Source organism: Polistes fuscatus, unplaced genomic scaffold (genome assembly GCF_010416935.1).
Source record: "Polistes fuscatus isolate 324 unplaced genomic scaffold, CU_Pfus_HIC Scaffold16, whole genome shotgun sequence".
Classification (NCBI taxonomy): Eukaryota; Metazoa; Arthropoda; class Insecta; order Hymenoptera; family Vespidae; genus Polistes; species Polistes fuscatus.
In genome coordinates, this window is record NW_025113064.1 from 2,284,963 (window position 1) to 2,301,683 (window position 16,721).

The window sequence follows — 16,721 nt, forward strand, 5'->3', positions numbered from 1 at the left end:
GATAAAGACAGAAAGAGAAGTAGAGACATAGAGAGAGGGAGAGATAGAAGAACCAAAGAAAAATAAAACTTTCCGCGTATATCGTCTAACTGTGTAGGTGTAATATTATCTCTTTAACTTACCTTTTTTTTCTTTCTTTCTTTCTAACACGTTTAGACATCACGAGCATCACGATGGATCACGACCAGGAACGCCTCTCGTCGATGAAAGACCGGAGAACCTTGTGCCGAGCGAACCGAGAAGATTTCGTGAAAGGAGTCACGAGGGTCCTCTTTCGTTACCTCTGCCAAGGTTTGCGACTCAGATGCTGAACAACAACAATACCAGTAACAGCAACAACAACAACAATAATAACAACAACAACAACAACAACAACAACGGCAACACCAACAGCAGTAGTAGCAACGCCCGATCGAGCAATAATAGCAATTTAAAAGTCACTAGTCCACCCTGTGCCAGTGGGCTCTCGGTTGCAGTAAGCCCTTGTACGGCACCCCAGCCACCAGCCTCGCCACCGCCTAGACATTTGAGCCCCAGTCCAACGAGTTCCGACAGCGAGACAGCGCCCCAGTCTCCTAGTCTCGAAGAGAGAATACGTTCCCTCGACGAGAAATACGAAAAGTGGTCGGGCTCGAGAGCTCTGAGTGCGGCCGGTGGCGATGCTCTGGCTAAACTTGACGCGAGCGCTTCGGAACGTTTTAGATTCCGACACAAACTTTTAGACATGGATCTAAACGAAGTGCAACCATCGGATATAGTGAAGTCTGTTCTCGCGAAAAGGAGTGTGTTCGACGAGGATTCGAAACGACTCGAGAATTTCAGTGAAAAATACGAACCTAAAGAATTTACGGGCGTCATTGGCGTCAGTTCGATGATCGGTAGCACGGCTGGGTTAACTTCTAGCGGGGGTTGTACCAGCAAAGTTTGCCTCCAATATCCATTTCCTAGTCATCCGCCGGTGCAACTGACCAGTACCTCCTCTGTTAGCAGTCACATCGGTGGTAGTACCACGATGCTCTCGACGAGCATGGTTCCGTCAATGTTAAAAACGACTGATCCACGCTCGACGATGCAGCACAATTGTGTACACCCAACCCCAGCAACGCCGATCACGCCGGGCACGTCGATCAAAACCGTCAGTCCGGAATTACCACCAGTTTCTTTACCTATCGGTCTTGCAACTAGCGGAACGGCAGCAAGCAGTGGTAATAATAGCGGTTTAGGGTCGGTCAGTAGCCTTCTTAGTGGTAATAGTAGTATATGTAGTATTCACAACCTCAGCGCCTCGACGAATCGAGGATTAATTTCTAGTAATACAGTTTTAAATAATTCGTCGTCGTCGTCATCATCGTCGTCGTCGTCGTCAGCGTCGTCAGTGGCGATATCTTCGTCATCGTCCTCTTCATCCTCGTCATCTTCGAACTCTTCCTCTATCATTTCCTCTTCTGTTCCACCTCCTCCTCCTCCTCCTTCATCTTCTTCTTCTTCTTCTTCTTCTTCATCTTGTTTAACCTCCACGTCATCGGTCACGATATCAGCATCTTCTTCAGTTTCCTTCTCAGTAACGGCAGCGTCAACAGCAGCAGCAACAACAGCATCAACAACAACAATAACAACAGCATCATCATCATCATTATCATCATCATCCGGTGTTATTACGACAACGACGATGATTTTAACAACGGTAACATCGACAATATCGGTATCAACAATTTCCTCGTCAGGCACAACACAACAACAGCAACAACAACAACAACAACAACAACAACAGCAATCTAGCGGTCAATACCATCAATCTTCCTTGACAACAACCGCTTCCTCTTCGGTGCCATTGTCTTCCACGATATCGTCCACGTTCAGCAGCAGCAGCAGCAGCAGCACGTCTTCGTTATCCTCTTCCTCGGTCGACATAATTCGTGCTCGATTACGAAAGGAGATTGGCATAAGTAGTAGTAGTAGTAGTAGTAGTACTGGTAATAGAGAGAGGAGAGACTCTCGCGAAGGTAGAGATGGTAGAGATTCTAAACACAGTAGTAAAAGTAAGGATTGTCAGAGTCGAAGATCGAGAAAGGAGGAAATTGATCGCAAGGAGAAGGACGATAAGGAACCTCCGAACAGCAGCAGCGGCAACTCTGACGTCAATGAAACCGATAATAATCACAGTAGAGATGTCAAAGAGACCAAGGAGACGAGGTACGAGAGGAGGGAACGCGAGGACAAGGAGAGAAGAGAGAAAGACGATCGGGAGAGACAGGAACGAAGAGATAAAGAAGATCGCGACAGGCAGGAACGCAAGGAACGCGAGGAAAGGGAAAGAAGGGAAAAGGATGAGGAACGCAAGGAAAGGGAGAGATTAGACAAGGAACGTCAGGAGAAGGATAGGAGGGAACGGGAGGAACGAGAACGGGAAAAGAAGGAACGGGAGGAGAGCGAATTTCGGGAGAAGGAGAGGAGAGAGAAGGAACGGTTGGAACGTGAGAAGAGGGAACGGGAGGAAAAGGAAAGGCAAGAGCGCAGGGAACGCGAGGAAAGGGAGAGAAGGGATAGGGAGGAACGGGAAAGGAAGGAACGCGAATTGCGTTTGGAAAGGGAGAAACAGGAGAAGGAACGTTTGAGGAAGGAACGAGAGGAACAGGAAAGGCGAGATAAGGAGGAACGGGAGAGATTGGAACGGGATAGGAGGAGGGAGGAAAAGGAACGCATTGATAAGGAAAGGAAACGGGAGAGGGAGGAGAAGGAACGTTTGGAACGAGAGAGGCGGAAGGAGAAAGAGAAAGAGGAACGGGAGAGATCGGAGAAGGAAAAACGCGAGAAGGAGGAGAGGGAGAGGTTGGAGAGGGAGAAACACGAACGTGAAAAGAGGAGAGAACGCGAAGATCAAGAGAAACGGGACAAGGAAAAGGTTGAGCGGGAGAAGAGGAGAGATCGGGAGGAAAAGGATAAGGAAAAACGCGAACGCGAAGAAAGTAGGCGTCAACCGACCGATAATCATCTTCACCAATCGGTAAATGCACAATCTCAAAACCAACAAACTTCGCCAGCTCCGGTACCGACGAAACGTAGGTTCTCGTCCCAAGACTGTCCCACTGAAGACGATAGCAAACGAATGAAGATCTCGGATCATCGGAGAGATAGCAAAGACCGGCCTAGACAAAATAGAAAATCTGAGGATCGCAAACATCGTAATGACTCTCATCGTTCTAGTCGAGAAAGTAGGGAAAGTCGGGAGAGCAAGGATAGCAGTGGAACCGTTCAAGATTCTAGGGAGACTACTCACACCGAGATTAGGGAATCTACTCGAGAAAATAGGGATAATAATAGGGAAAGTGTTAAAGAAAAACAGAGGAGTAAGAGAAGATCGGAAAAAGAATCGAGAGAACGCAGTCCTAGGGTTTGTCAGGAAGCCGACAAAGAATTCCTCTCGAGATTGGAACTTTCTAAACGTAGCGAAACCAGCTCGCCGAACGATCAAACTTCTACCGGTTCGCATCATACGAGAGAATCGTCGCAATTCCATCAACAACAGCAGCAGCAGGCTTCGTTGAATCAACACAGCGACGTTGACGATGGTCCTGGACACGACATGCAAGTTGCGCGACAACATCCTTCCGCGACTGACACGGACAGCGACGAGCCGAAAAAACATTCGATATTTGATATCGTTGACGATGAACCAGCATATATCAGTATGTACGATAAGGTGAAGGCGCGTTCGACGAAAAACATGCAGAAAATGGAAGAGAAAAGACAGGTACGTTTGAAGGATAAATTTTCGCAGTTGAAACAAAGTAGAGCTAGGCGGGAAGAAAAGAAACAGAGTACATCTTGGGACGGTGATTCGGTGAGTAGCAAAGCTTTAACCGAAGACGAGGCTACATCCGAATCCGACTCGGCTCGAGCCAAATCTTTATCGAGAAAGGGATCGCGTTCGCGTATTCATTCGGACACCAGCGAAGAAGAAGAATCATTTAACAACAAAGTTAGGAAGAACGTTAAGGCGGATAGATTTCTCGAAAGCGACGTCGATCTCGGTTTTGCTGATACCGAAGAAAAACAAAATCCTTTGGAAACTAGTAGCGTTGTTATCAACAGTGTACATACCAATACGAAAGAAGAAGTACGTACTTCTGACGACGACGAAAGAGTTGCGTACCAAACGAGTCATCCAACGATAGTCGTTAACAATCACGAAAGGGATTCGCGCAAGAAATCGCATAAAAAGAAGCAAAAACGTCAGAAAAATTCGGTGTCGAGCGAGGAGAGTTCTAAATTGGAATCAACCGAAACTACGGATCATAAAAATAAGACTAACGTTGTTATATCGACCGATACGGAGTGTCGTACGAATCATACGACAGAATCGGTAACGATTAGTAGTAATACACCAACGACGACACCTGTGGTGGCAACGACCATTGTTGACAATGCCGAGGAAAAGATGCGTGCCGATAAGAAGCAAAGAACGAAGAAAGATAAAAGGAGAGAAAGAAATGGAGAAGACAAGGTCAAGGCCAGAAGGAAAAGACTGAACAGGCAAGAAGCTAGAGATTCGCAAAGGATGGAAGATATTTTTGGACCCCTTTCGGATGACGTTGACGATCCTCAACCTCCGGACACGTTCTTTGATAGACTTAGCAATATGACATCTGAAAATAACGCTTACGTTTCCGACAGCGACGGTGGACGTAGTCCAGTTCTAGATGTGGAAAGAGTTAGACGGAAAACGGAAAAAAAGAGACAGAGGCATCACCAGGAGGATGAAAACAGCGTTGATCTTGCCGAAGCTGGACGAGAAATCGAAGCTAAACTATTGGGTCTACCAAACTCGCCAAAATCTGCTGTCGCGTGTACAGAATCCAACGAACACGACGTTTTCCGTTTCACCGATGACAATGACAGCGTTGAACCATCTACCCCGACTACAGTACCTGAAAAGGTTAAGGAAAAGAAAAAGAAACGTAAGAAATCGAAGGAAGAACGCAGTAGAAAAGATTATCATCACCATCATCATCACCATCACCATCATCACGAAAAAACTGGAGAGTTACCTTATCTTGGCGCCGATCCGAGTCCTCCAAGAGCAAGCAGTCCTCTCATTCCGAAAACATTGTCCCCAACTTTGCCAGCTCTCAGAGATACTCTGTTAAGTCCCATACCCAAAGTTGTTACGTCAAATACATCGACCGTTTCAACTATCAGTGCTCCCGTTGTAACCGGTGTCATTCAACCGCCAAAGCCTGAAAAGAAAAAAGACAAATTTATACCTGGTTTTGGAATGGAAATAGACGAAGCTATTCATGAAAATGCGGTCAAAAGTATCTCGGAACCGGAAGAACGTGAAAATGGTAATCAATCTCGTAACGGCAGAGACGAAACGGAAACTTCGACGACAACACCGCCTGCTCAGAACGAGGATAAACCGAGAGTTGCTATATCGCAGGAAGAAACGGAGGATGCTGTTGCAGCTTTATTGGAAGAAACTTTCGGTGGTTCGACCGAAGATTTCTCATATGAAGGTGAAGAGGAAGATAATGAAGTAGACGGTACAACCGGACCACCAACCGAAGCACCGCAAGAGGATGTTGAAGAAATGCAACAGGCGGTTGAAAGTTTGAATGCTTCGACGGTCGAAGGGGAAGATCTCAAACCTGATACACCTCAAAGCGAACACGATCTTCAAATAGACACAGATACAGAGGAAGATCCGAATTACGAGAACTTCGATCTAACTCAACCACCGAAAACACCAGATATTCCATCATTTTATAAATCACCAACAAAGACAACAACACCAACCACCGTCACGGTTACTCTCGTTGCAACAGATAAACCACCAACGGAAGCTCGTCTAGCACCAATCAATCCTGTTATTCCAAAATCACAAAACTCTCCAAATTCCGTTATAGCACATTCTTGGAATCTTAATGAACATAAAGCGGCTCGCGATACGACAAAAAATGTACAAATGGATACTGTGGAGCCTGGCGTGACGATAGCCAGTCCAGAAAGAGTTTCCCAATCTCATCGAACTTCAACTTCCTCGCCACCAACGTACAGACAACCGATGTTGGGATCGTGTAATGTACCAATCGCTAATGAAACTTCACGAATTTCGGCAGCTAGTCCAAGACCTTCGTCGATTAGCGTACAACCTCTGTATCAAAGGCTACCAGTTTCACCTCAATCTCAAATGGTACCGATGCGTCAAGCTTCCCCAAGAATGCAAAACGTTCCGACTTCGTCTTCGTCTTCTTCGCCATCGAGTATAACGCCTATACCCCCACTCGTTCCATCACTCGTTCCATCAAGAATACCACCTTTGATATCGTCACAATTATCTCCGAGAATTCCACAACCACTGTCACCGAATGGACAATGGTCTCGTAGCTCTGCGATGAGTCCCCACGTGTCTAACGTTGGGAAACCTTCACCACCTCCAACCAGAATCGCGGTGAGCGTTCCTATTTCTGCGCATAGACCGGAAGTAACGGTACAACAGATCTATTCGACCGCTGCAACTCAACAACCAGTGATTCAACACGCGGCAGGTTTGAGACCACTTAATCCTAGTTACCCCAGAGGTGGTTTGCCACCATTGACATTAAATATTCCACCGCGTCCTTATATGCCAGTACCACCATTGGCACCAGGTATACAAGTTAAGAATTCGAGAGATTCAGCTGTTTTAGGCAACAAATCTGTAATCGAGACGTTACTTTCCGTCAATCCAAACGAACTACCACAAAGATTAGAAGAGCCTAAATTATCGCCTGCTGTTATACCAGAATCTACGAATAAGGCCTCGACTTCTCCGAAAGTTCCTTCGCCTAATCAACCACCTACGTATATACCAGAAACGGCTAAAATTGAAATTAGTGCGAGTACGTCTGCTCCGGCATTCGGAAAATCAGGTAGCATTACGGAAAACAGTCCTATACAGTCGAGATCTCAAAAACAAATGTCCGTGTCTGTAACAGGGGATAACAGTGTGCTTTCACCACGACCTAAACAAGAATTATCCAACGTACAATTGTTAACGACTCACGTACCACATTGTTCTACACCTAGTCCTGTAATTATAGCTCATGGACAATCCCATATAGTTCATAAATCTATGGTACATAGTCTAGGACCATCCACGGTCTCTTCTCCTAATCAATCTTTAATTAAAACTGTAGTACCGATAGTATCTCAACAATTAACAACAACAGTACAATCCACAACGGCCAGTGACAAGAGTAGCATTCCACAAACAACCACCGTTTCTCTTTCTAATTCTCAAAGAATGTCACCTTGTCCTCAAGTAACTTCAATTTCCAAATCTCATTTACCAGTTGGTCCTCCAGTTTCACAATCGATAATAACAAGAGTCGTACCAACGACTGTATCAACTGTTGTATCGACTACTTCGATGTCCGATAACGTACGAGAATGCATAGAACAACCACGTGTGGTAACACAGACGGAAAAATCAGCGACAGATTCCGATGCACAAATAGGGCAAACTGCTCAACCTATGCAATTAACACCACCGATACAATCGAGCCAGCCTATCGAAATTACTAAACAAGAGCCGCCAGTTGATATAATAATAAAACAAGAGGATGCAACGTTAAAGGAAGAAATGAAGTTTACTATACCAAAAACAGAAACACCTTTGGAACAATCGTGCGAGGTGGACATCAAACCTAAAGAAGAAAAACACGAATTTGTCGAATCGGAGAAATTAGTATCCATTCCTAAAACAGAAGTGTTGAATATTCTCATACCAAAACTTGAAACAGAAACGACAACTATAAAATCAGAAATTGTAAGCGAAGTGAAAGAGGAAGAATATGAGGAAGAGGAAGAGGAGGAAACTGTGCCCAAGGAAAACGAAGAGGTTGAATTGGATGAAGAACCAGTAGAAGATCCATTGAAAGAACCGAGCACAGATCCGCTTGCTATAGATGTGTCCAAGGAAGATCCAACTGATAGTAAAGAAGATAGCGATTATTGGTCAGCCAAGGAAGTTAATATAGAAAGTGTCATAAAGAAAGTAGATGCCTTGTGCGATGGCGAAGGTAACGATAATGAAGGTAACGATGGCGAAGATAATCAAGAACATAACCAAGAAACTCACAATAATTCTGTGGAAACGGTTAAGAGTGAATCCGATTGGTTCCAAGCCGAAACAACCGAGGAAGAAAGTAAAAAGAACACGACAACGGCTAATGACGAACAAGACGAAGGTGTTGAAACTTGCGAGGCAGAATTAACGAGTCGTCGTCGTGGTAGATCGAAAGCTAGACGAGGTGGTAGCAGTCGTGGCGGTGTTAGACGTGGTAGGACAGCAACTACTGCAACTGCACACAAAAGAGGTGGAAGAACGCCAAGAGGTAACAAACATCACGTTGCACACAAATTACCCTATGCCGACGTTTACGAATTTCACGACGACAGCGAAGAAGAACATCCTGGTCGTCCTCGTTTAATTCTTACCATTAAATCTGGTCCTAACACAGAATTACCAATGGAAGACGTGGTTTCCCCGGCTACCAACACGAGAAAATCCAGAAGGTTAGCTGAAAAAGATGGTAGTAGGAACACGATTGACGATGTAATCGAAGATGTTGTTCGTGGACCGTCGAATAAAAATTTGTCGAGTGGAAATATACAAAATATGCATACCACGAGAAGAAGTACTAGGCACAATAACGCACCGCGTAATGTACAAACTACGCAGCCTAAAGTGCAAGTCACCGAATCTCGCAAATCACCGAGAGGTAGTCGCAAAGCAACGAGAAGGACTTCGGAAAATAATGATGATAGCGGAGGAGAAGAGAAATTTATTAAATTGGTTGTTACCCCGCCAAAGAAAGTTGAGAATAAATATGAAAGTCCTGTTACTACTGAAGAATCAAATCTTAAAGTGGAAGAAAGTAATCAAACTTCGACGCCACCTGAACAGAAATCTGTATCTCTTGAACCAACGACATTGATTGATCCGGTTACAGGAATGTTAATAGCAATGAGGGAATCAGAGGAAGGCCAATATATACCAGTCAGTACGTCAGCTACTCAACAACAAACTACTACTAAAACGATTAGTGAAGGCCGAAGTACTACTACTGCAACAGTCAAAGAAACTTCGATCAATGAATCATTGCAATCAAAATCATCGTTCGAGAATAACAAAACAGAAATTCATGAAGAGCCGAAAAAAGAACAACAACCTGTGGAAACTGTATCTTGTCCACCAATACAAAATCAAGTAATATCTTCGCAAGCTAGTGTTATTACCAAGCCACAATCTCCAATGGTTCAAACTACTTCCACCATTACAGTTGTGCCGTCGTCTACGACATGTACGACTGTAACAACGATGTCAACGATACCTAGCGTGGCTCCATCGCAACCAGTATCGACTACTGTTACACAGAATAAACCTACAAGTTTGAAAGCTCATGTATTGAATGCTAGTAAATTATCAACTCAGTCTCAGGCTCAACCACAACCACAACCACAACCGCAACCACAATTACAATCACAGGTTCAGGCTCCGGTTCTGGTTTCTACTCCGGCTCCGGCTCCGGCTCCGGCTCCGGCTCCAGCTCCGATTATAGTTCAGACCCATCCTCAGGCTCAACCACAGTTGCAGCTACAACCACAACCACAGGCTCAAACTCAAGCTCAAGCTCAGGCTCAGGCTCAGGCTCAGGCTCAGGCTCAAGCACAGGCTCAAGCTCAGGCTCAGGCTCAGGCTCAGGCTCAAGCTCAGGCTCAAGCTCAAGCTCAGGCTCAGGCACAGGCAGCACAGGCTCAGGCACAGGCACAGGCTCAAGCTCAAGCTCAAGCTCAAGCTCAAGCTCAGGCTCAATCACAACCACAACCACAATCTCAGGTTCAGGCTCAGTCTCAATCTCAATCTCAGTCACAACAACAACAAATTGTTATTACAAAGCCTGTAGTTCCAACATTACCAAACCAGACAGTAGTTCAAAATATTATAAAACAACCGGCTCAAGCGATACAAAGTCTTCATTTGCAAATTCCTGGTGGCAGAGTAGTCTCCCCTAATTTGAGTCCATGTACTAAACAGGCACAAGTAAGTTCAGGAAATGGGAAACAAGGACAACCAATGTCACCAGTGCTTAATAATACAGGTGTACCACCAAATCCTAAGCAACATCTTCTGCAAGCAGCAAAACAACAACAGCAACAACCATCCACCATAATAAACATGTCTCAAAAATTACCGATCAACGTTCATCCAGCCAGTGTTGTATCTGCACCAGCTCAAAGAATACATCATCCTGTTTCTCAGCCGGTAACAGCCAAAGGTATCAATGGGCAACCACATCCACTCAATCCGAAGGCTCATTTATTACAAGCAGTGGTACCAACGATGGTAACTGGAGCAGTTGCAAGTCCTCCAACGCAACCACATCTTGTTGGTCCTCAGACTGTTGCAGCAGCTGTAGGCTGTCCACGTCCACCTGGACCGAAACCTCAAGTACGTGTATTCTTATTTTAAGGACACATATTGATTTTTAGAGAACGTTCAGTTAAATATTTATTTCAATTACTTGTAGGTAACTGGTACTATGGAACCTCCTAAAGTAGAAGTCTCTATGTCTGGTTGCATTATGGTACCCAGTGCAAGTCCTCAGAGTCGCGGAGTACCAATACCAACTTATGATGCATCTATGGTAAGTAAAATAATTTGTATGATATGATATATATATACGCTTTTTTTACAGTATAATAAAATAACGTCGCTAAACTAATATGGCTGCTTTTTATTAGCATGGGAGTGCAGGTACTGCTCCATCACCGGGAGCTCAATATGGGCTTGTACCTCCACATCGTGCTCAGAGTCCTCCATTGCCACCACCTGCTCATCATCATGCTAATGCATCGCAGGTATATTATCTTTTCATTAACTTATATCAGATAATAATATATGATTATTTGAAATAACACAAAGTTGCCCAATGGTCTACATTAATTTAATATTTGAACTCGTAAAAATATATGATTCGAGAGTAATATTATAATTTTCTTTTTTGCAGAGTGACGTCATTGTTAATCATTACGGTGGATTATCACGTACTGCTGAGTTACCACCTCCACATTACATGCATACACAAGTTTTACAATATCATCAATTATTACGTGCTCAACAAGAAGCTCTAACACCACGTATAGCTTATCATATTCCAGGAACAAGGTCACCTCATTTGCCATTAGATCCCAAATTAGAAAGTGGTATAGAAGATAGTCACAGTCCACCTTTGGAATTAAGAAGAAGTACTAGAACTCCTCAAGAACGTACAACGGACAGTCCGCAAGTTGCACAAGTTTACATGCTTCATGGAAGTACGCGATTACCACCGCCACCGCCTCAATATAACGCCGGAAGTAATCCATCTTTGGCTGCACCAACTACTGCAAGGGGAGGTTATTATGAGCCACCACCTGCTCACTTACGTTCTCAATATCCTATGCCTGCAAGCGAGGCTCCTACAGATAATGCGATTACACCTGACAGACCAAAAAAACATCAAGTGGTAACACCACCTCACGCATCGCAAATACCGCCTCAAGCAGATTCATTCCAAATGTTACTTCAACGTTATCCCGTTATGTGGCAAGGTCTGCTTGCCCTTAAAAACGATCAAGCTGCAGTACAAATGCATTTCGTTTTTGGTAATCCTAATGTAGCTAGGGAGAGCTTACCTTGTAACAATGACGGTTCTACTCCACCATTGCGTATTGCACAAAGGATGAGACTCGAACCAACTCAAGTCGAAGGTGTAGCGAGAAAAATGCAGGTATGTTATATGTGTATATGTATATGTATATGTATATGTATATGTATATGTATATGTATATATAAATGGTTAATTTATGGAAGATTATTAAATGTTCACCAAATAATGATATTCCCTTTAAAACAGACTGATAACGAACATTGCATGTTACTCGCATTACCGTGCGGACGCAACGAGGTAGATGTATTACAGCAAAGTAAAAATCTTCAAACCGGATTTATCATGTATCTGCAACAGAAACAAGCCGCAGGAATTGTTAACATCGCTGCTCCAGGTTCACAACAGGTTAGTTGACAATATTTATCTCTAGCAAACGATGATTGATTTAATTTTTATATACATATATACATATTTTGGATTTATTTGACGAAAGAATCGATAAAAAGAAATTAATATTAACGATTGGTAAAAAGATAATAAAAAGAACAAAATATCTATTTGCAGCCCGCATACGTGATACATATATTCCCATCGTGCGACTTCGCAAACGAGAGTTTAGCGCGCATAGCACCGGATTTGCTTCATCGTGTCGCCAAGATCTCCCATTTGCTTATCGTCATTGCTACGGTTTGAAACTGGACAACATTTTGTATGAACAAATTATATCTTATTGGTATATTTTCTACCTAATTTTGCGCACCATGGGATGGGATGCTACATATAAGAACTAATATATGGCATGAAGCCTCTGAGGTGTTCCAGCCATGTGCAGAATTTCTAAAAAAAGAGATAAGAAAATGGAGAATGGGATAGAAAATAATGGAGTCAAGGAAGAGAGAGAAAGAATGAATCAACGAACGAACAAATAAATAAATAAATAAATAAATAAAATAGGGCTCCTATTTGTTTACAGGAGTCTTTCATCAGTGACAATCAAATGGAATCCGGCGCGAAATTGCCCGATCAAATAGATCATAAGCCAGTACTAAAGAAAAACAATAATACAAGGAGACATCGGTCCTCGGGGTTGTGTGACGTAGAGATAAAAAACACAGGAAGAGAGGCAAACCCGGTCTAATCGAGAAAGGTAAATCCCTCCTAAATCCTCTTCCTCCTTTCACCGTGTGTGTCTCCCTTCATTTAACAAAAAAAAAAAAAAGATAAAGGGAAGAAAAATTTGAAAAAAGAAAAGAAGGAAAGAAAGACAGAGAGCGAACAAATTTTAGGAAAAAAGAAAAGGAAAAATAAATAAAAAGCAGAAAAAAGTACATCCTTATTCAGTAATGGATGACTTTGAGTACGCCAATTGCTGACAGTGTTTGTGGGATTGACCGACTTTAACTCTTGGTCTTTCTGACAAGCTGGTCAGGCACACAACAACCCCGATATGTTATCTTTTCTCTCTACGAAAGAAGACTTTTCCTTAAACGATAAGATAATGATGATGATGACGATGATGATGAAAACGATGATGTGAACGACAATGATGATAATGATGATGATAATAATAATAATGTTGATTAAGATGATGACGATGATGATGATGATTATGATGATGATGATGACGATGATGATGATAATAATGATGATAATGATGTGCACGAGAAAGAAGCTTTTTATGTTACACTGTGTACTACTCCTTCCTGAGCCAAGAAAAAAGAAAACTAAATAAAAATAAAAACAACAGGATTAAACTTCTTAAATACCTAATTCAAATATAACGAAGTAAACTATGCCATTGCCGTAGACTAACGGTCAGTTTTTCGCGTGAGGATTAAATATAGAAACAAAAATAAATTAACAGATATAAATATATATATACGAAGAATATTAAATAATAACAAGAATAAATAAGATGAAGATAAAGAAGAAGAAAAAGAAGAAGAAGAAGAAGAAGATGATGAAAATGAAGAAGAAGATGAAGATGAAGATGAAGATGAAGATGAAGATGAAGAAGATAGAGAAGAAGAGGAAGAAGAAAATTCCCTGTCGTATCCATCATCCACCCCTCTTACACTTTTTCCCCCTTGTAAGTGAAAGAATAATTTTTAATATTATTAAGGGCTTAGACATTAACGACACATTGTAAATTATAATAAGCAAGCCAGCGTGGGCATAAACTACTGTGATTTTAATTATTTAACGAAATATATATCTGCGTAGAAACGACGACAAAGAAGAAGAAGAAGAAGAAGAAGAAAAAAAAAAAAAAAAAAAGAAAGAAAAAGAATAAAATAAGAAAACGACGGTTAAGAAAATAAATACTATGAAACTCTGCGATGAGAATTAATGTGAAATGAAAATAATGAGGAATGAGAGAAGAAAGAAAATTAATGATGAAATTAAACGGGGGGTGTGAGGTAAAGGAAACAAAAATAACAACAACAACAACAACATATTATTAACGATATGATCTACTTATTATAATTGTCTGGGGCGTATGCGGGGTGGGGGGGAAAGAGGATTTGGGGTGGTTGGTCATCATCTTCGCGGTATGTGATGTGTTTTTTTGTATAATACTGCGCTCTATATAAATACCTATGTACTATATTAACTGTAAAACAATAGTTGCTGCTGCTGCTGTTGCGCTGCCGCCGCGTTCGTGTCGAATTAGAAAGTAAAAATCCACGATATAGAGATATAGTGAACAAAATAAGCAAAAGCAAACAACTACCTAAAGTATAATAGCGTTTATCCCTAGTGTATCATAATTTCCCAACGGCAGGATGTAAAATATTATTATTATTATTATTATTATTAATTATTAATTATTAATTATTAATTATTATTGACTAATGATTGATTATTATTATTATTAATTATTAATTATTAATTATTATTACTATTAATAATTATTATTATATTAATTATAATTATATTAACATCATCATTGTTATTATTATTAATTATTATCAATATTATTAATAATTATTATTATTATTAATTATTAATTATTATTATTATTATTATTATTATTATTATTATTATTATTATGATTATTATTATTATTATTATTAGTATTATTAATTATTATTATATTTAGTACTATGTATATTATAAAAGATTTTTAATATTAATTCACTTATGTCGATTATTATTTTATTATAATTATAATAATTATTACACTACTATCATTATAATTGCGATTAATTAGGATTATATCATTATTATTACTTATTAATATTATTATTATGATTATTATTATTACTGCTATCACCACTATTGCTATTACTATCGCCACTATACTACTACTACTACTACGACTATCTACTACTATTACTATACTATTACTATTACTATTACTATTACTATTACTATTACACTACTATCACCAGCACCGCTACTAAACTACTACGACTACTATCTACTACTATCGACTATTATTATTACTACTATCTACTACTACTATTATGACTACTACTACTACTACCACTACTCTCTATTATTACTATTACCGTTGCTATTAATTATTATTAACGTTATTACATACATCAGGCTAGCTCTAAAATGAACCGAAACCGCACGTTTCAAAAAAATGAATAAAAAAAAAAAAATAATACGAAGATTTAAAAAAATTGAAGATGATAATGATTATGAAGATATGATATAATAATATAATAATAAAAAAAAAAAAAACACTAATAGTAAAAAATGAAATATGCAAAAATGTGAAGATAACGAAGAGATGATAAAGAAGAAGAAGAAGAAGATGAAGATGATGAAAAAAAGGAGGTGGATGAGGAGAAGGAGGTGGTGGTGAAGGAGAAGTAGGTGGGGGAGAAGGAAGAAGAAGAAAGGGGCTTAAAAAAAAGCAGCAAAGTCGTGCTTCTTGTATAATGAAAGTGCGATCGATCTCATTGACCATTGACGCCGCCCTCTAATTCTACTACTACGACTACTACTACTACGACTACTACTACTACTACTACTACTACTACACAACACTTCCATCCCATTTAATTCCTAATCCCTTGGTCGCGTTGCATACTCGTCGAAATATTGCAACGTTTATCTTATAGACTTTTTAGTAATTATGTCCAAGAGATAATAATGCGCTTACGTGTATAGAGAAAAAAAAAGTAAGAAAGAGAGAGGATAGAGAGAGAGAGAGAGATAGAGAGAGAGAGAAAGTGAGAGAAAAAGAGAGAGAGAGAGAGAGAGAAAGAAAGAGAGAATTAGAATGTGTGAGTGATGATGATTAAATGAATTTGTGAAAATGTGTGTCTGTGTCTGTGTGTGTGAGAGAGAGAGAGAGAGAGAGAAGAAGAAACAAAAAAAAGAAAGAAAGAAAGACCAGAAAAGAAATTGTTGCACGATATCACATACGCTAAAAAAATAAACATAAAACATACACATAAAACACACTCGTACACATCATACACACATGAGGAATAGTATACCGTGGAATGATGATGAGGATGATGATGATGATGATAATGATGATGATAATGATAACGATAATGATGATGATGATAATGATAGTGATGCGGAAGAAGGTAAAAAGGTAAAAAACAAAAAAAAGAAAAGAAAAAAAAAAGTAATAAGATTTAAAAGAAACAAAACAAGAACATATTTAAGTAGTAATTATAAGTAACTCTTACCTATTTACGATATTATTATACTGTTGCGCGTAGGGCGCATGCCTCTAGAGAAGTAATGTTATATTAAAATGATAAACGAAAAATACGACGACAACAACAAACAAACAAATAAACAAACAAACAATAATTATGACAAGGAACCATTAGAGATGATGAAGATGAATTATGAAAGGGATGAAAGGGATGAAAGGGAGAAGTAGAAGAAGAGGAAGAGATTAAATGAGATGTGATCAAGGGAAAAGAATAAATTATAAATCATACGAATATACATACACACAAACATACACACACATTTATATATATATATATATACATATATATATACAGAAGTATATATAATAATTAGGGATAGGCGGATTAAAGA

The 16,721-nt window shown here is 40.3% G+C and overlaps 1 protein-coding gene across 3 annotated transcripts in view; it reads left to right on the forward strand.

Annotated features, from left to right (window-relative positions):
• LOC122514783 (protein split ends) overlaps positions 1–12,752 on the forward strand; it is a 75,974-nt gene extending 63,222 nt beyond the window's left edge. For all 3 annotated transcript variants that reach the window (XM_043631816.1, XM_043631819.1, XM_043631818.1), the window contains exons 8-13: positions 157–10,495; positions 10,575–10,691; positions 10,789–10,905; positions 11,055–11,816; positions 11,943–12,101; positions 12,261–12,752. In XM_043631816.1, coding sequence (XP_043487751.1) covers positions 157–10,495; positions 10,575–10,691; positions 10,789–10,905; positions 11,055–11,816; positions 11,943–12,101; positions 12,261–12,389 — 11,623 coding nt within the window. In that variant the 3' untranslated portion in view covers positions 12,390–12,752. The remainder of the gene's footprint in view (positions 1–156; positions 10,496–10,574; positions 10,692–10,788; positions 10,906–11,054; positions 11,817–11,942; positions 12,102–12,260) is intronic.
• Positions 12,753–16,721: the final 3,969 nt, after the last annotated feature.